Below are 20528 nucleotides of genomic sequence, written 5' to 3'. Positions count from 1 at the left end.
TATGAAAACATTAAATATCCACCTATGACCGGTTAGATTTAACCAAACTCTAACATCTGAAAATTTTATCTCTTTTTACCCCCCTAAACTTTAAAAACTAAAAATTTTCCCTCAGCCTAAGTTTTAAAAAATGACAGTTTCACCCTAGGATTTGGTTTTGAAATCGTCGACGACCGTTCCGGCTCCATTGTCGATGGCCTCTCCCTCTCGAAGCAGCTTCTCCTTCCGGCGAATACTTTCCTCCCATTTGGAGGCTGGATCGACGTCGGAAACGCCTTGGGAGACTAAGACGACGTCTTCCTAGACAAAGACGACGGCTTCGTCTTTGTATGGGGAGACGAAGAACTTCATCTTCCTCGACGAAGTTCTTCGTCTCCCAAGGTATTTCCGACGCCGATCGAGCCTCCAAATAGAAGGAAAACATTCGCCGGAAGGAGAGGCTGCTTCGGGAGGGAGAAGCCGTCGGCAATGGAGCTGGAACGGTCGCCGGAGATTTCAAAACCAAACCCTAGGGTAAAACTGCTATTTTTTAAAACTTAGGCTGGGGGAAAATTTTAGTTTTTAAAGTTTAGGGGGGTAAAATTAGTTTCTATTTTAGTTTATTTTTAATATTATAGCAAAAATGACGATTTTACCCCTACTACCGTTAGGGTTTGGTTAAATCTAACCGACCATAAGTGGGTGTTTAGTGTTTCCATAGTTAAAGGAGTGATTTTCGAGAAAACATCAAACCTTGGGTAGGAAATAGTCGTTTGGCCTAATAAGAATATTCAAAGTGTGACCCGTGACCAGTAAGTAACTTACATTTAAATTTGAAGTATAAACTGTTTGAGCTAGTTTAAATGATAAAAAAATATTTTATATTAAAAAGATATATGTTTAAATAGTTTTTTATGATATTTTAATATTAAACTCTTAATTTATATAATGTAATAGTTATAAAATCAATCATTTAATTTAGGGTTTAATTTATTTAATGTTGTTAGTTCCATCTTATAAGATGGTTTGAGTTAAATGAGATTTTTTGTTTAAAAAAAATTTTATTTGATTGGAGTTTGCACCTGTAAATGGATTAAGACCCATGATTGCACAAACCTTACCAAATATGTTTCATGTTCAGTGAGGCATAAGACAAGGGACACATTTTACTAACAAGAAGTTAAGGGTTGTTTGGCTCAAATGACAAAAAGATTAATTTAGTAATTTAGTAATTTATTATTTATTATTTATATTAATTTATTTAGTTAGTAAGTAATTAAAAAATATGGTAATTTTTTATTATTAATAGTGAAGTGACAGATAATATAAAAGATACTCTAATTATTATATCACTTTAAGTATTAAAATATTATCAAAGTAATATTGATTTTATTATAATTATATTTTTATTTATTAATTTTTTAAGATAAAAATAATTTTATTTTTAATTAATATAACAAATAATATAAAAATATTTTAAAATAATTAAACTTAAAGGTATTTTACTAAAATAATATATTAGTATTTTTTTATTATTTTAAAGTAAATATAATAATTATTTATGTCAAATTTTATTAAATATAATAATAATAATTTATATTAAATAATTTTTTAATTTTAATAATAAAATATTTCTTAAATAAAATAACCCTTTAGTGTTATAATCTAACCTTGAATCAGGTTAAAGACGTTGCATGGGGCAATAATGACGGGTAAGGGAACGTATCATCGCTTTGATTCTTTACCGGTTGATTTGAGGGGAGGCAACTTGAGAAATATTGGCCACAAATTATGCAGTTTAGACAAATTTAATTAATAAGTACCCTTGGGGCATAGCTGTTGAGGATATTATGTCCAACCCTATACAAAAGGTGATTTCTGCTGTGTTTATGGAGGCTGTGACAAGTAAGAAGAAAAGGTCGATGGCGTCTCCATTAAATTTTAAAACGCTTAATCAATGCATCTGATTTTTAAAATTGTTGTGTCTTTTTTCCCAAATAAAATTATATGCATAATTTTTTATATAAATAATAATAATATATTATTATTTAATTAAATATTATTATTTAATTAAAAATTATTTAATCATATAATGATATATTATTATTAGAAATTAGAATAATATTTCTTCCTTATACATGAAAGAAAGCTACCTAATTTAATCTCTGGTCGTTGTCATAACACAAAGCATTAAGGGACACTGCCACTAAGCTGATTAAATTTAGTAAATTCAATAAGATTCACACTTAAGCCTTGAAAATTTATGGCCATTTTTTTTATTAAGGGAAACTATTTGGATTTAATAATATTTCCATCAAATTATTTTTTTAATTTTTGATAAATTTGCAAAATATTTCAGAAATATAAAAATACAATATAAGTTAAGTGTTGATTTGTTTAACTCTTCCAAAAATGTGATGGAAATAGATATTTCTTTATTGCATGTTATTTTTGGTCATAGCTTTAAAATATATTGGCTCCGGCCACGAATTCTCTGGACCTTCACCAGGATGATTTCGACACATGTCATCTTACAGCTGGTGTTTGATCATGACCTTTTATCACAAGCTGACGTCCTCTCAATCTGATTTGACGCCACGATTCTTTTGTGGGCCGCTTCATCTCGAATGTTCCACGTTTTCATTTCCGAATGTGTGTCCGTACAAATTTTAGCGTAGGTCCCAGACAGGACATGTCGGCCATTTGATTTGTTTAAATTTAAGGATCAGACGGCTCGAACGTGTGAGCTATAATGCACCGCCGTAGCACTGGGTCCATCATGCACATGAAGGGCGCCGGCTAAACAAGTCCCACCTCATAAAGGCCTTGAAGATTGTGAAATGATGAAACTACCCTATTTATATTTTCTGTTTTCGATGGAACCCCTCACAAGTCACTAGTTCACGCTAGAGAAATATTTAATTAAAGAAGAATGAATTAGGTATTTGATTATATGGGCATGAGTGACAGTTCACTATCATATTTATTACTATACTAAATACATAAAGGACAAAAAAAAAAAAAAAAAAGATAAAGTCCAATCTTGTCTTATTTTGGGATCAAATAAGATGGACCCTTGCTATACTTAATTTGGTCAATAAACAAAGTTACATAGTCTATTTGCTTTACAATATAATTATCTAATTTTCACCAAAATTAACTAAATTTTTATAATAAAAAACAATTATACGCCTCTCCCTATTAATACTAAGTATAAAAATGTAATGGAGTGTGTGTGTGATTGAAGATATTTTGTTTGCATATATGCTTTACCAACTGTGTTAAACTCTTATAAGTTCATACCGTATAGTGCAAAAACAAAATGGGTAGGCAAAGGTAGGCAATTTTGACTCAGCCTGTCTCATTTAATCTTAGGGCCATTTCTAGAAACTCAATTACGTTTGAAATTATTTGTTATGTTATAATAAAAGAGCTAGACCACTAATAATGGGTTTTGTTTATAAGTCCTTTTTAGTCATATTAACACATTTTCATCCATCACAAGTTAACACAAAATTTTGTCACTGTTGGCATTGTTTCTCTTCAGTTATCTACTCTTGTGTTGCCATTCGTTAAATTTCTTGTGATTATGTGATCAAACCCTTTTATTGTTGTCGTCATGCTTTAAACCATATATATACAACTTTCCAATGCCACCACCCTTGCTTACCACCAACTAGATCTAGATCCATTAGATCTCACTCAATTTGTTGCTTCTCACCAAAATTTATCATTGAAAAGTTCTGTTTTGGTTGAATCTTGTCAAATATCAGCTTTAAAACACTCCATCCCTCACATAAGCCCCAAACACGTTGTCTATATTATTAGGGGTGTAGGCGACACTAACTTATTATATATTGAAAAAAGTGATAAACATATCATTTGCTTGTTAAACTCACATCTAACTTTGATAGATTAGTGGAAAAATGAATTTTTCATTCTTAAAGGGTGGAAAATATCATTTCATTAAAGTTCAGGTGGAAAATATTTATTTAGTCTATATTATTTTCTGTCATATTATATAGGTCAAATAACTATTTCTCATTTGAACTTTGATAAAATAATAATTTTTCACTTTTTAAGTTTAAAAAATCTATTTCTTTACCTATTATTTATTTTTGTTGATAAAAATTAATGCATTAAAGGGTAAAAATATCATTTTATATGAATTATTTTCTTTTTTTTTTTACTCTTTCTATTTTCCCTCTTATCATCATCCCTTCTCACCATCGATAATAAAGTCAATTGAGATTTTACGTTTAATCAAATTCAACCTCAATCAATAAGGTATCCCGTAGGAGAAGTTATTTTTCTACAATTTCACAACTTCCAAAAACCAAAGTTCTTTTACACTTGTTGGGATCCTGTTAGAAAACTCATTATAAGGAATGGACAAGTTGCAAAACTCTGCGTATTCAAAGATAGAAGTTGGAAGAGTTTCAATGATGCCATTGGAGGACAACATCACAATTCTGAAAAGCAGAAATTTTGTTACTATATCAATAAAGCGATTACATGTGACACCATACCACGTGCAATGACGCATCATAGAGTTCCAACCAGTGAAAATCTCCCACTCCACTGTGACTTGTCCAACTCTACAGAAGATAAACTTCGCTCTTGTCCATGGTCGGTTCAATTACTTTTTTCCCAATCGACATTACTTACGACATTAGCCTACTCTTTGGGTGATTGTAGTTGATGATAAAGACCAAGGGGTATTTATAATTTTAATAAAAATAAAGATAGATTGATATGTGTGTATTTAGTGTTTGTGACAATTTTATTATTTCACTAAAAAAGAAAAAATGAGTAATTTATAATAGAATCAGGTTGTTTTCATTAAAAAAAATAAATGACAAATAAATAAATAGACTTTTTAAACTTATAAAATAAAAAATCGGAGTTTAATGGAAGTTAGGGTGGGAAATATCCATTGGGACCTGTAGGAAATAATTAAATATGTCAGAATTAAATTATGTGAATCTGTAAATAGAGATTTACATATCCGGAGTAACTTTTGATGAAACTTCTTTGAATACGGTGTAAGATATTGACGTTAGTATATTTTTACGACGTTATTTGTCTACGTATTGCTTTTTAATTAGGAAGACAAAATCTGTGCCAATATTTGTGTGTTGGGTGGAGAAATCCTTTTGGTAAAAGAAATAACGTATATATCTTTTGGTAGATAGTTATGATTTTATACAAGAGTCAAACTGTCAATTATTAACCACTAATAATTGTCCCTTGACAATTAAGAAAATTGGATCGGATTGATCCGTCATGGGTGGACTTGTATCCAATAGGGCCTATTGTATAACTTGTAATAAGCCCGTGGCTAAGTAGTTTTTAATTATTTACACCTACGAGAGTAATATTTATAAAGAGAATCTTGTGAGATGAACTGGGTTCCGAGTATGCATGTACAAAGTTCAGAAAATTGCCTTGTGTTTGATAATACAAATGAAATATGATCCAATATCTGTACTAAATATAACTGAGACTTGGTCCCCATTTAATGTTGTGTCAACGTCCTATCTACTTCATTTTAATTCTGAGAAATAGAGCACATTCAATTTTATCAAATTTATGCACCGTATAATATTTATACATATCTTAATTACTGTTGCATAACATGGTATATGCTCAAAAATTCAGTGCAATTTCTGACTTCCAAATGGCAAATCTTCCTTCAAAATTACTTTTATCTCTCTCCTCATCTGCTTTGTAATCTTGGACTCTATATATACCTCTTAACCCTCCGTCACACTGATCATTCTATTGATCTCCATATTTCACTAGGTAGCTAGCGTTAATCGTTTCTTGCCTTGGTTTCTTCATTGCAGTTAGCAACAAGTGATACATTTGCTCATGGACACTGTAAATGCCATCTTCATTTACATTTTCCTCTTGCTCTCAACTCTTCTCTCGTATTATTTCTTGGTGAGGAAGAGAAGAAGAGACGCTAAACGAGTTGCTCAGCTTCCTCCAGGCTCAATGGGATGGCCTTACGTTGGGGAAACTCTCCAAATGTACTCTCAGGACCCCGATGTCTTCTTCGCCGCAAAGGAAAAAAGGTTCTTTATATCAATCTCTTTGTTTTGAGGTGTTTTTTTTTTTTTCTGCATGTACTTATTCGGACTGGTTTTTTTTTTTTGGTGGCGTGTTTCAGATATGGAGAGATATTCAAATCGCACATACTCGGCTACCCTTGTGTGATGCTAGCTAGTCCTGAAGCTGTAAAATTTGTGCTTGTGACTCATGCTTATTTGTTCAAGCCGACGTATCCCAGAGGCAAAGAGAAGATGATCGGCCCTTCAGCTCTATTCTTTCACCAGGGACACTATCATACTCACCTCAGGAAGCTTGTTCAAACTTCATTAGCCCCGGAAACGATTAAGAAACTGATTCCTGATATTGAATCCATTGCCATTGCTAGCTTGGACTCATGGGTGGCCAATGATGGACAAATCATCAACACTTATAACGAGATGAAGAAGGTATTAAGTACTTATATACATATTTCTACCGTGAAGCTCGTGTTCTTTGATTATTGATAGCTTGTTTTGGCTTGTCTAGTTGAGTTGATTTAATAGTTGGTGGGGTTGCTCAGAATTATTTTTTTTTTATTGATAATTTTGCTAGTAACTTTTATATTTCAGAGTTATATATGCATATGGGTCCTCCACCTTTTTGTTTGGATCAATGGTTTGCTAACATGTGGGTTTGATTTGATCCTCTACAGTTTTCTTTTGATGTTGGCATTCTCTTCATCTTTGGTAATTTGGATGGCAGCCATAGAGAGAAGCTGAAGAACAACTATAATATAGTAAACAAAGGCTACAATTCTTTTCCCACAAACATTCCAGGAACTGCATATCACAAAGCTCTCTTGGTAAAATTCAAGATTGTTTTATAAAGGTACTCTTGCTTGTTTAATTTAACAGATGTGATTATTTTTTATGAATGATTGTCTCATTGAAGGCAAGGAAAAGGCTGTGTAAGATTGTGAATGAGATCATCAGAGAGAGGAAGGAGAAAAGAATAGTGAAGAAGGATCTTTTGGGTCATCTTTTGAACTCAAAAGATGGAAAGGGGCAAGCTTTAACAGAGGATCAAATTGCTGATAACATAATTGGAGTACTATTTGCAGCTCAGGACACTACAGCTAGTGGTTTAACATGGATTCTAAAGTACCTTCTGGATAACCAAAAACTTATGGAAGATGTAAAGGTAATTAAGATACATAAGAATCTGTTCTACAGTCAGGAGAAATATACACAGAATTTTATTGTTAAATGGCTGATTTTTACAGGCAGAGCAAAAGGCCATATACGAATCAAATACAGCAGCAGGAAAGAGATCCTTAACATGGCAAGACACCAAGAATATGCTACTCACACATACGGTAAGTCTCCTCAATATTATGTTATGTCAAAACTTGGTGACAAAAATGATATTAATGGTGGCTAAGTGTGTACATTTTTAAACTTTCAGTTGATCCTGGAGAGTCTAAGGATGGCAAGCATCATATCTTTCACATTCAGGGAAGCAGTAGTTGATGTAGAATACAGAGGTGGGGACTTCAACTAGAAGATTCTTCAAATTTTTTACACTTTTTATTAAGAGGTTTTTAACTTTTTATTCTAAAAACTTGTATCTTAATCTACAGGGTACCTCATCCCAAAGGGCTGGAAAGTGATGCCATTGTTTAGGAACATCCATCACAATCCAGAATTCTTCTCTGAGCCTAAAAAATTTGACCCATCTAGATTTGAGGTAAACAAGCATGAGTGTTTGATATTTATTGTTCTGGGCACGCGGGCATGAGCAATCTTAGTGGTTAAAGTTACAAACTTTTGTGCTTGTGGGTGATTGCAGGTAGCCCCAAAGCCTTATAGCTTCATGCCTTTTGGCAATGGCTTGCACGCCTGCCCTGGCAGAGAACTTGCCAAGTTGGAGATGCTCATTTTAATCCACCACCTCCTCACCAACTTCAGGCAATGTTTACTGAATGTGATTCAATCAATTTATTGCACAAAAAATGGAGCCCCTATTGATTTTGACATGGCTGTTCTTTTGTTGCAGGTGGGACTTGGTGGGATCTCAAAGTGGGATTCAGTATGGCCCATTCCCAGTTCCTCAACAAGGGCTCCCAGCCAGATTTTGGAAAGAAGCAAAATCATCAACCTGTGTCAAATAACCTTAATTTTCAATTTCCAAACCAAACTCTACTATTGTAATTGTAGCTTTAATTTCTATAAGTGTGAAAGTTAACTACTATTTAATAAGCTTTAAGTAAGAGGATTATTGGAATATTTTCCTTTTGTAATTTTGTGGGTTTGATTTTGACTAAGAAGTAAATAACTGTCACCATCAAGGGAGTGTATGCCATGTTCTAAGAGTTTAAATTAGGTGGTCTTAGAGATGCCACGTGTAACAATGAAAATAATAACAAGGGGGGGTGGTGCCCTTGACTGGAGGGCAAATAAACTAGAATTGAGCCTACTTGAAGCCATTGTCCGGTTGAGGCCGGCGGGTGGACGGTGGCCCCATGACTGATTTTTCTCAATCACCTATCACTTGTAAATCTATATGGACAACCCTATTGATGAATAAATTATGATTGAATTCAAACTGAACTTGAGGGAATTCGAGCTAAGTTTTAAAATGGTTAGACTCAAGTGAGTTTAATTCTGAAAGTTCAATATTTTCGAATTTAAATTTGTAAGACTCTTGAGTTTGAAAAATCAAATATGAATTAACTAAAATGATATTGTTTTAATTAATACGTATCAAAATAATATTATTTTAGTATTGAATCGAGTTCAAAGCTCAATTCAAACTTGATTTTTATCAAACAAGTTGAATTCAAATAATTTTATAGTGAACTCAAACTCAATTCAATTTGAATCCAGTTAAAATAAAGTCACCAAAGTTTAAGTGGGCTTGTATTAGTCTCTAGACTTGGTTATGTCTTATAATTCTATTTGGGCTGAGAGCAGAAACTATAGAAATTTTTACTAGCAATCTTTGGAATTTTTTAAAAAATATTTAGGGGGAATCTTAGTTGAGTCATATTATTTTTTAAATTAAATTAATTATATCGAATAATCATCAATTAAATCAGGAATTTAATTTTAAAATATTAAAAAAAGAAAAAAGAAAAAACCGCCTCCTGCCAATCCCTGCAAACGGCAATTGAATGGCGTTTGCTTAGTCAACTCCATTAGATAATTAACTTAATAGTTAAATTGATCAATTTGATTTAGAGTCAGAAATAGATTAATAATTTTCTTAATCTTTCATTAATAGTTTAATAAATCCGGAAATTGACAGTCGCAACGCATCCCACCCGTCACGTTGTGATTGTGGGGCCCACCTCAATATATTTATTATTAACATTTCTCAAAATAGGCTTCAAAATTAAGCGCACACGGCTAAGCCTTACTAAGATCGATCATAAACTCCATCTCCCCAGCGCAGAGCTTCAATTTTAGCGAGTTCGAAATCTCTACAAAGCCGTTTTAATTCTTGGAGATGATTATTTTGATTTGTTTTAGTTGATTGAGGAGTCTAGTCTCGCTTCAATTCGTTTTAATTCACGCATGGACTCGATCTGGAATCAAAGTGGGGCGCCTGACACGTGGCATTTCTTCATCGCCGTGTTATTCGCTCCCGGTTTCGTCGTCGCCAGGTTCTTGCTCGATAAATACATTTTTCGAGTAAGATTTCTCTTTGTTACCTTCAGTTGACTCTTTTAGATTCTTTCAGCGTTTGTGTTGCTTTTCTTGGATGTTGAATTGGAGTTGATTCTGTTTTCACCATTCGTTTGGATAAGTTCCAGTTGTGCTCGTCAAAGCCAAGAAAATGAAAGAAACTTTGTGGATTAAGCTCAGCTGCATTATTTGCTTTGGTTTTTTAAGTAGTTGAATTAGATTTTGTTCTTGTTTAGGAAGCGAAGGAGAATACGTTACAAGTTGTTGTTTCTTTTGTTTTTGGTGATTGGGTGAAGGATTGAGGATTAGTTGCAGGTTTTGCAGGATGTTGGAGTTCTTGCATTTAAAAAATGTGGCATATGAATCTTATTGGCTCATGAAATTTATTTGGTTTCTGGCAATTCTTGTAAAGTAAAATTATGGAAAAAAGAGAGAAAAGGAGGAAAATAATGAACAGGAAAAAGCAAAAAAGTAGAAAGTTGTAAAGATAGCAGTTCTTGATGATAAAGTGGCACTTTGGGCCTGAATGATAAATGACGCGAAAGCTTGATCTGTTTCAGATAGTACTAATCTCCTTAAACTTGATCATGTTCTGTTACTTTTTAGTGTGAGATAGACCTTGTCATTGGTGGTGAAAATTGTGGTATAAGGACTTTTCTGATATTGCATTATGCATAAGCTCGTGTATATTTGAGATTTGACAATGTTATCTAATCAGTTATGCACTCAAGGTCGCAGGGGAATTTTGTAGCATACACTTGCATGCGTTTTCAAATATATATTTGTTTAAGTTTTGTGTAGCTTTTCAATCACTTTGGATTGCATTATTTGATTCTACCAGGGTAGGTTAAAGTTTTAAATATCAAGCAGAAATGGCAGTTGTTTCTTGTGGTGACTATGGAAAAGGCGTCTAATATTATAGATATTGAATAAGTGAATTTGATACATCAATTGACCTTTTTGCATAGTGATGAAGCACAATATTTCTCTTTGCATTGTAGTTCCAATTAATGGAAAATAATGAAGAAAAATTTTAAATGATTTTTGCGAAGTTTGTATTCTTTCATGCGTAGATGCATCCTAAGATAGTACTCAAGTGGTGGTATAATTTTTCAAGCTGCTAGAAATGAAACTTAGATTTTAGTTTCTTATGTTCCAGTTTCTAGAAATGTTATATAGATGTGTGCACATGTTTATTTTAGCAATATGGCTTGTATTTAATGTCATGTTTTGTAGAAGCATATAATGAATTTTCAGTTATGAGATACAGAAGGCAATTTTCTTATGTTGGTTTTACCTCACTCTATATAACCTGTGGCAGAATGTAAAAAGTGAAGCTGTAGGTTGGAATTCTGCTCCTTTTTCAGTAACCCAAATTCATTTTATTAGTTGATTCTATATTTATTTTGAATTGTCCATCCTTTCCTGTAATGATGTTCTATCTTTAGCAGACTTCCTGTAATGAAGAACATAAATTTACTTTTTCTATGATCATGGTAAAGAACTTTATTTTTTCAATGATCAAAGTAAGCAATAATTCAGTTTACATATTGTTTGAGATAATTAATGAACTGAACACTTGTATCAGTACTTTTGATCATGTAAATGTTTGAGTGTGTAAGATATATAAACACTTAATTTTTTGTTTTTGTATTGATCATTCATCATGTTTTTGTAGCGGTTGGCCATCTGGTTGTTGAGTAAGAGAAATCTCCCATTGAAGATGAATGAAGCTACAAGGGTGAAAGTTGGGAAAATTTCCGAATCTATGTGGAAGTTAACGTACTATGCTACTGTCGAATTTTGTATTCTCAAAATTGCCTACCATGAGCCATGGTTCAGAGATACAAAATTGTATTTCGATGGCTATCCAAATCAAGAGTTGAAGTGAGTATAGTGTATACTTTGATTGTTAGTCTAAGTACTGGATTGCTGACTGCTGTATATTTAGTGTCAATAGGTGTTTTTGTAGTGTACATAATTGGATTTAATGCTCAAATGACTTTTTTATTTGAGTGGCTATCATCCAGCATTTTTTAATGGGTATTACATGACTACTAAAGTCGCAAGTGAGTATGCATATACTTTGATTGTTAGTCTAAGTACTGGATAGCTGAATGCTGTATATTTAGTGTCAATAGGTGCTTTTGTAGTGTGCATAATTGGATGTAATGTTCAAATGACTACTATCCATTTTTCATATTTGTGTGGCAATCTCTTTGCATTTTTAAATTGATGTTACATGACTACTAGAAGAACAAAGTGCCCAAAAATGAAAGTGCAGTTCAGCACTCATAAAGATGAGCCCATGTAGTTTTATATTTTACTTTATCAGTTTTCTTTTTGTGAGATGATTTCTATTAAACTGCAGTTTCTTTTGTCCAATGGCTTGAAAATTGCGTGAAAAGAATCAGGGTTTGCAGATCTCATTTTTTCTGAACAGATTACTATAAATTCATCTATCTCTAAGCAGTGTGTATATGTATGTATGCATGTATGTATGTATTTTGAAGATGGCAGGCCAATAATGCCCTTGGTGTTGTCTGATGGTATAAGAATTTGACTGTCAAGGAATGAATCTATTTTTGAATCTTCAATTGAAGATATATCTTTGGCCTTCCTACTTACATGCACATAATGTTTTTCTTTTCTATTTCTTCTTCTTTTTATGTGCATGCCTGTGGATGGTTCCTAATACAGTTGAGTTCTACTGTCAAATGACTTAATTTCATCATTCAATTTTCCATAGTGACTTGCGTCATTTTCCATTTCAGGTTTCCTGTAATGCTTTTCTACATGTGCCAATGTGGGTTTTACATCTACAGCATTGCTGCCCTCTTGATGTGGGAAACTCGTAGAAAGGATTTTTCTGTAATGATGTCTCATCATGTAATTACAGTTATCCTGATTGGATACTCATACCTTTCTAGGTAATAAATCAAAGCTTGTGTAATTATACTTGCAAGTTAGTATTTAATAGCTTAAAGTCATTGTTCTGCTACTGATAGCTGTTTCTAAATATTGTTGATATCCTATATATTCTTTTGAATTCACATTGTTGGCCTATATCTGCCTTCACATCTTTTTTGTTTTTGATATGATAATTTAGAGTTTAAATACTATTGCTGGACCTTTTCCTATAGCATTAAGTTTTTTTTATTAATGGTTATAAGAATTAGCTTGTCTAAGAGATCTTGTGTAATATTTATATCATTCTAGTTATGAAATTATGTGTAATATTTATATTGTGTAAGCTAAGCATGTTTTTGGAATCCACTTGTATATTATGTGTTTGATTCCATGTGTTTGTTTTTGTATGTCTGAATCATGTGAAGTTTAATCACATTCAGTCTTGCATGTAGGGAAGTATATTAGAATTTGATATTATTGTGCATTTTAGCATATCACAACACTAACTTGAACCAGGGATGTGGCAAAACTTTTTAGTATTCATCTCTCTTTATTTTTTGAGATGTTTTAGGAACAATTTTTTAAGGTAACTATATTCTTTAATTATTCTTTGAATAAACTGCATTGTATCTTTTATTGCTTGTTAAGAAAGTTAAATCATATGAGGAATGAAGTTTGATCTTACAAGTTGTCCCTTAAAATGAGTATATTCACATATAATTGCTCTATGAACTGCATGCACTTGTGTCCTTGAGTTATTTGGAATATTGATTGAGGTTGTGGAGATTTAATAATTGTTTAGTGATAAACAAATTTCATGCTCTGTGAGAATGTAAAACCAAATTGAGCTGCCTTGATGATAAAATAAATCATGTTCTTGAGGGTTGCCAACTGACTATATGAACGTGCAACAATTTTTTAAGTATTTCAGGTTTCAATAGTGCAAGTGATACGAACCTTAGGAGAACCACACCTCAAAAGCTAACTATTGAGATGGGAGAGTCCAAGGTCATATAAACCCCACACTAGTTGCCCATACTTTCCAATGTGGGATTCAAGTCTCATACCTTGCACTTGGGATCCTAACATACCATCACACTCTGCAGCCTCGGCGCCCATGCAGGCTAGCTGTGCGTTAACTCCCTGCTAGCCCGGGGCGAACACTGCAATGCCGGCGTCAGCATCTGCGCCGCACGATTGCAACTGGAAGACATAGTGATGACTCTGATACCAAATGATACGAACCTTAGGAGAACTCCCACCTCAAAAGCTAACTATTGAGATGGGAAAGCCTAAGGCCATATAAACCCCACACTAGTTGTCCATACTTTTCAATGTGGGATCCAAGTCCCATACCTTGCACTTGGGATCCTAACAGCAAACATCTCTCTTTATGTGATCATGTGCATCTATGTAGTTATGCATAAAAGCTTTAGATTTGAGGTAGTAGTGGAGCACCATCTGTGGCAGTTTATGCTAATTGTTGTATTGTGGCCTAAAATTTTTGGATGTATGGTCAGTTTAATAGTGGTGCGGTAGTGTGCAAACTTGTAGATAAACTTTTGAGCTTTGGCTTATTTTGAACACTTTACAACCCTAGTTTTTACATGGTCTGTAACCCTGTTGAACTAGTTGCAAACATGGCTAAGTGTATAGAACCTTTCATATCTATTCACTGATACTTATTTTATTTATATAATTTTCCTTTACTCTCAAGTCCTCATTGTGTCATTGGGTGGATACTAGTTCAGTTTTGTTGGATCTCTTTAGAGGTCTTCAGATTGAATCCTGATGACACTAAGGTTAGGGAGGGGCTCGATTTAAATTTTCCTGTATAAAGGGGGAAAAAGATACAAAAAAAAAAAAAAAAGAAATTAGAGGTCAATCAATAAAAAAAAATTTGTAAAGAATGCTGTGCCATTGGGATGCTTTTCTACTACATTTCTGGCACGAAAGACTCTGATTACCTAATTCTGGTCATGTTATGCAACATAGTTTATCCTTTAGAAGGTTTTATTGAAGTTGTCAGGTCCTTTCAGTTGTTAAGTTAATAGCAGTAAGATGGTTATCTTAACTATTTTGTAAATATTTTCTTGTCCTTTCGTCCTTGAGTGGCAGAAGTGACATAAAGAAGATGTTATTTTGTATTAATACTGTTAGTTATTGATAAGCTTGAAAATGAGCTCAATTATACGAGTCAATTGTTCCTTTCTTACTAATTATTTTTCTCAAGCATGTATGCATCAACATAGTTATACAACGTAAGAGAACTTTTGTAATTGGCAGTTGAACTCTTGCGAGGTTTGCATGCATCTGCCCTTATTGGTTTTTGTACTGGAGTAGGTTATATTAAACATGCTATTTTATGATTAACATATCCAGTGAAACTTAATAATTATTTTTTCTGTTTACAGTTTTTTCCGGATTGGCACAATTATCCTTGCCTTGCATGATGCTAGTGATGTATTTCTTGAAGCTGCCAAAGTGTTCAAGTATTCTGAGAAAGAGCTCGGGGCAAGTGTATTCTTTGGGTTATTTGCCATCTCATGGCTTGTACTACGACTAGTTTTCTTTCCATTTTGGGTCATCAAAACTTCAAGGTTTGCCTGCATGAGCAATTTGATTAGACTTCATTTGGCTGTACAGTGGTTCCTTTAGCTTATTTGCTTTTATTATTGGCATTTTTCAGCTACGATCTTATGAACTACTTGAAGCTATCAGAGATTTATTCCACAGTCCTGTACTATGTCTTTAATACAATGCTACTGATGCTACTTGTGTTCCACATATATTGGTGGGTTCTCATATGCTCAATGATTCAAAGACAGCTGAAAAATAGGGGAAAAGTCGGAGAAGATATTAGATCTGGTAAGCTCTGCTAACTAATGCTAACTGTATATATATATATATTCATCTTACCCCTTGGCTGCTGGTTATGACCTGTTTTTCTCTCTCTGAATCTAGTCCATTTTTCTGCTTTGGTTGTCTGTGGAGGGGTGAATCATGAATAGTTCTAGTAAACTCCTGCTCTCATTTTTATGTTGCAAGTGTCTTACATAATTGTATTATCAGTCAACTGGGACCAATGCCCACTTACGTAATATGAGAGACCAACTTCTTTACCATTACTCCTAGTGGTCCCATATATAGTATGAAGAATTTGCTTTAACATCTTTTTCTCCCTTGAAGTAGAGTTGATGGGATCCATTCTGGGGGGAAATAGGACGTGTCTAGGTTTGTTGTTGTTATTGCTGTTGCCATTATTCCTTGACTATACATTTTCATTGTGACAACAAATATAAAAATCTAATACATCGAGTTTGCAAACGCACCCGTAAAACGACGATGCTAAAACAACATGCATCATCATTTTTAACTTTGTTTATTATTAATATCAATCAGCATATTGGTTATTTTGGTGAAGGGCTGTTAACAAATTCTGTGCTAACAAATGCAGATTCTGAGGACGACGATTAGGTGAAAGATTGAAGATTTTGTTGTTGCTGATGATATTAGCAGCGAGGAGAGATTACTAAATGACTATTTTGTAGATTTAGCTATGTGCTCAATTGAATTGATACGGTGGGTGAAATGTTTGTTACAGTTTTTGATTAATTCTTCTTGGGGTGGAGAGGAGAAATAGAAGAACCAATGATATATTGTCTTTTTTTTTTTTTTTTTTTCTGGTGTACAACATTAGGCAATTCTTGTATCATTCACCCCGATAAACCCATGTTTTGATATTAGTTTAGTTGTTATATTGAGAAATAGAAAAGAAAGGTATAAGATTTCAGTTTTTGTACGGTGTAATATTTTTCAAGTTTGATGAAGTAGATGATCAGCTGCGAATTTGAATCTTTAGGAGGAAGACGGTGCCGTTTGGGCATGGGAGGAGGATCTATACGCTGCATTTCATTAAACACAAGACGATGTCATTGCTACGAATTTTTTTAAGTGCCTATTCAGTTGTATTGCATTGAGTGATTAAGTGTAAGGAGAGTCGATGTTCAGATATTGTTTAAAAGGGTGGAGACCTGGATTGGACAATTTTGCATGTATAACAATGTCATTGTTCTTTCTTTCTTCTCTCTAAAATCCAAAACAAATTTTCTCGTTCTTCTCTTCTCTGTCGTTTTGTGTTCATTCTTCAATTTAGGTGGCATCAATTTGGTATTAGAGCTTTTGATTCTTGTTATAGCTGATGGTACAAGAGCTCAGGCTTTGGTACGATGTTTTGTAGATGTCTGTTAGGATGTTCAAGCCTAAGACATTGGCAGAAGCCTATTCACTAGTTAAATTGCAAGAAATCACAGTGGTTGTCACAAGGGATCAGTCAAAACCATTAACCAAACCCCTCGTCTAGGAGCACCCTATATAGCCCTCTCTACTTTTCACGATACCAATGCTCCCCCACCACCTGCAAAACAAAATCCTCGAGCAGGATTACTCACCAAATGTGCCTGAGTTACATACTGCTTCCATGTTAACAGGAAACAGAGCCTTGACTAGCGGAGAGTTGGATAAGGAAAAACAAGCTTGGCTACCAATTGAAACCAAGGGTGTAATGAAAAGCAATAAAACTACCAGTACACACTATAGATACACAAATGATCTGTTATCATATAATCGAATAATTTTGAATTAAAGATAAAGTAATAATTCATCACATGATCACACATCATCTATGTATATAAATTGTATACAAAAAACGTTTACATGTAGCATTGTTCAATGAAAAGTATGCATTTGACCATAAATATAAGAAGAAACAAGTATTTACTTTATAGTTACAAAAGGATAGGGGAGAGGACGAAGAAGGGGAACCAAGGGATGTGGAAGAGTTGACAGAAACCAGTTTGATATAGCTCTCTTTGAATGCTCTCAATGGAGTTGTAGGACCTATAATGATGAGATTGAGAGGAGTTCATAGGAAGAAACCTCTATATATCCTAGTGGACCCGGGTAATGCACATAACTTTTTATGTGAGAAGACAACCTCCAAGCTTGGTTATCAATTGAAACCAGTTGAGGGGACCAGAGAATATGTGGCTTATGGTCATGAACTTTGATGCATTCATGTTTGAAAAGTATGCATTTGACCATGTAGCATTGTTCAATGAAAAGTATGCATTTGACCATAAATTTAAGAAGAAACAAATATTCATCTTATAGTTATAAAAGGATAGGGGAGAGGACAAAGAAGGGGAACCAAGGGATGTGGAAGAGTTGACAGAAACCAGTTTGATGTAGCTCTCTTTGAATGCTCTCAATAGAGTTGTAGGGCCTATAATGATGAAATTGAGAGGAGTTCATAGGAAGAAACCTCTATATATCCTAGTGGACCCGGGCAATGCACATAACTTTTTATGTGAGAAGACAACGTCCAAGTTTGGCTATCAATTGAAACCGGTAGAGGGGACCAGAGAATAGGTGGCTAATGGTCATGAACTTAGATGCATCATGTTTGAGAAGGATTCCAGTGGAAGGTTAAAGGGCAGCAATTCACCACTGATGTATTCATCATGCCATTGCACAACCATGATTTATTTTAGGGGGTGCATGGTTGGCAACCCATGGTGATATTTTCTAGAATTTTAAGGAGCTTGGGGAGTCTATGGTTTACCAACAGTTGGCTTCCATTCAACTAATACTTCCATATGAAGACGAAGGGGTAATTTTGTTGGAATCTATGGAGGCATTAGTTATAACAATTGGAAGGAACTAAAGCACCTTTTAAATCAGTACAATGATATCATTAGTGAGCAGACTGGGCTCCCCCCTAAAAGGGGTCAAGGTCATCAAATCATTCTTAGGGAGGATGCTCCACCAGTTAATTTAAGATGTTACAGGTATGATTGATCAAAGTTGTTAATCAAACCTGGACGGACTATTTAAGACACATCATCATAACAGAAAGAGTGAGCACTAACCTTGAAAAAATCAAGGCTGTAATTGATTGGCTAGTGCCTAAAGCTCTCAAATAGCAAAGAAGATTGCTAGAGCTCACTGGCTATTATAGGAAATTTGTTAAGGTGTGGGGTATGATCACTTAGCAAGACCCCTTATAAAGTTGCTCAAGAACACTATTCTCCAATGGAATGACACAACCCAAGAGGCCTTTTAGAAATTGAAGGAGGCAATGATAACTACACGTCTTCTGGCACTATTGGAATTTTTTAAAAGGGTCTTGATTGAGACGAATGCATGTGGTGAGGGAATAGGTGCTGCTATAATGCAAGGTGGCCATTGTATTGCTTACATAAGCAAAACACTATCACCTAAAAATTAACTATTACCTATATATGAAAAGAAGATGTTAGCTATCCTATTTGCTATCAAGAAATAGGAAGCTTATGTAGTGAATCAACCTTTTACTATTAAGACAGACCATCAAAACCTGAAGCATCTGTTGGAGCAAAGAGTCACAACCCCATCTCAGCAAGCATGTGTAGCTAAACTTATGCAATTTGACTATGATGTCATGTATAAATAAGGAAAAGAAAATGTGACAGTAGATGTCTTATCAAGACTGCCATGAGTTAGGGCAAAAATTAACAATCTAGTAACAATGATTCTACCATCTAAATTACTTAAAAGGATTGAGGAGTCTTGGTTTACGAAAGATCAATTACGATCCATCATATCAGGTAAACAAAAACTTCCTAATGCTTTAAAAACAAGGGAGATATGTGGAAAGGAAATATGCCACCTTGAGGAATGACCTTATCACCCTTTATCATGATTTGACAATGGGGAGCCATTTAGGGGTTAGTATTACTACAAAGAAATTGACTTCATTTTGCTATTGGAAGGGATTGTGGAAGGTTTTAGGAAACAATGTCAAGGAATGTTAGGTTTTTCAATGGTATAAACCTGAAAATGTGGCTCATCTTGGACTACTTCAGTCTTTACCTATTCCCTTGGGAAGTCTATACCATGGACTTCATTGAAGGCCTTCCAAAGTCTTATGAAAAATTGTTATACTGATTGTGGTGGATCGACTTACAAAATACACATATTTTATCAAATTGATTAATCTCTTTTCGGTGGTGACAGTGGCACAACTTTGTTAAGAAAAGTCTACAAACTACATGAAATGCCAAATACTATAATTAGTGATCGAGGGGGTATTTTCGTTAGCAATATTTGCAGGAGTTATTCAAATTATAAAAGGTAGGATTACAATTATCAATAGTCTACTGTCCAAAAACATATGGGCAGACTAAAGTAGTGAATAGGTAATTAAATTACTATCTAAAGTGCATGACCGGGGAAATTCCACATACCTTGTACCAATGATTGTCGTTAGTCAATCTCGGTAATATATTGAATCTATAACTATAGAGATTAAAACTTACACTATATAAAACTAATTGGTTTATGTTAAAATCTAATCCACACATTTATATATCACTTATTTTACTTAATTTTATTAGATGTAAGACTCTCTTTCTTTTTCAACACTTCTATTCAAGTGCAACTATCATAAACTATTAGACCCATTGTTTGACTTATCCAATTTTTGATTGAATACGTTGTTCTTTATATCTAAGAATACTTTAAATTATTAAACCTACTGTTTGACTTAACTAGTTATTGGTTAAATATATTATTACTTGTATTAAAAATATTTTAAAATGTTAGAATTACTATTTGACTTGTGCTCTAATATCAAGTGAGTAAATAATTGAAGTAGCAAAAAATCATCAAACATAGATTAAGCACGAAAGGTTCATAAAGAGAAAAAGGGAAGATTCCATAAACAATGGTTTGAGGTCATTTTTTACAAAATACGAAGGCTTAACTATCACAGCCGTTATACATTTTTTTTATATATTTGTGGAACAATTTGGAGAGACCCTCTTAGTAGTCTTGAAATTCACCACTGTCCTTTTAGTTTTATATTACAGCAGTCTG

The 20528-nt window shown here is 33.7% G+C and overlaps 2 protein-coding genes across 3 annotated transcripts; both read left to right on the top strand.

The window, feature by feature from the left end:
- The first annotated feature begins 5750 nt into the window (after nucleotides 1-5750).
- LOC123213458 (abscisic acid 8'-hydroxylase 4-like) lies at nucleotides 5751-8300 on the top strand. Its single transcript, XM_044632894.1, has 9 exons — nucleotides 5751-6059; nucleotides 6155-6482; nucleotides 6728-6877; nucleotides 6967-7215; nucleotides 7298-7390; nucleotides 7480-7558; nucleotides 7655-7761; nucleotides 7864-7982; nucleotides 8071-8300. Exons 1-9 carry the CDS (start codon nucleotides 5854-5856, stop codon nucleotides 8183-8185), a joined length of 1446 nt encoding a protein of 481 aa, XP_044488829.1. The 5' UTR covers nucleotides 5751-5853; the 3' UTR covers nucleotides 8186-8300.
- A 1094-nt stretch (nucleotides 8301-9394) lies between these two features.
- Nucleotides 9395-16692, top strand: LOC123215140 (ceramide synthase LOH2). 2 transcript variants are annotated; one of them, XR_006501956.1, is made up of 7 exons: nucleotides 9395-9707; nucleotides 11380-11588; nucleotides 12476-12631; nucleotides 15026-15211; nucleotides 15301-15479; nucleotides 16069-16175; nucleotides 16218-16302. XR_006501956.1 is itself a non-coding variant. In XM_044635211.1 (6 exons), the coding sequence occupies exons 1-6, from the start codon at nucleotides 9591-9593 to the stop codon at nucleotides 16086-16088; spliced, it is 867 nt and encodes a 288-aa protein (XP_044491146.1). In that variant the 5' UTR covers nucleotides 9396-9590; the 3' UTR covers nucleotides 16089-16692. The 2 variants fall into 2 exon arrangements, 1 of the variants encoding a protein (XP_044491146.1); XM_044635211.1 differs by having other exon boundaries at nucleotides 9396-9707; nucleotides 16069-16692.
- Nucleotides 16693-20528: the final 3836 nt, after the last annotated feature.

Source organism: Mangifera indica, chromosome 4 (genome assembly GCF_011075055.1).
Source record: "Mangifera indica cultivar Alphonso chromosome 4, CATAS_Mindica_2.1, whole genome shotgun sequence".
NCBI classification, from domain to species: Eukaryota; Viridiplantae; Streptophyta; class Magnoliopsida; order Sapindales; family Anacardiaceae; genus Mangifera; species Mangifera indica.
The sequence above is the reverse complement of the archived record's forward strand: the minus strand, read 5'-3'. Positions and strand labels throughout refer to the sequence as shown.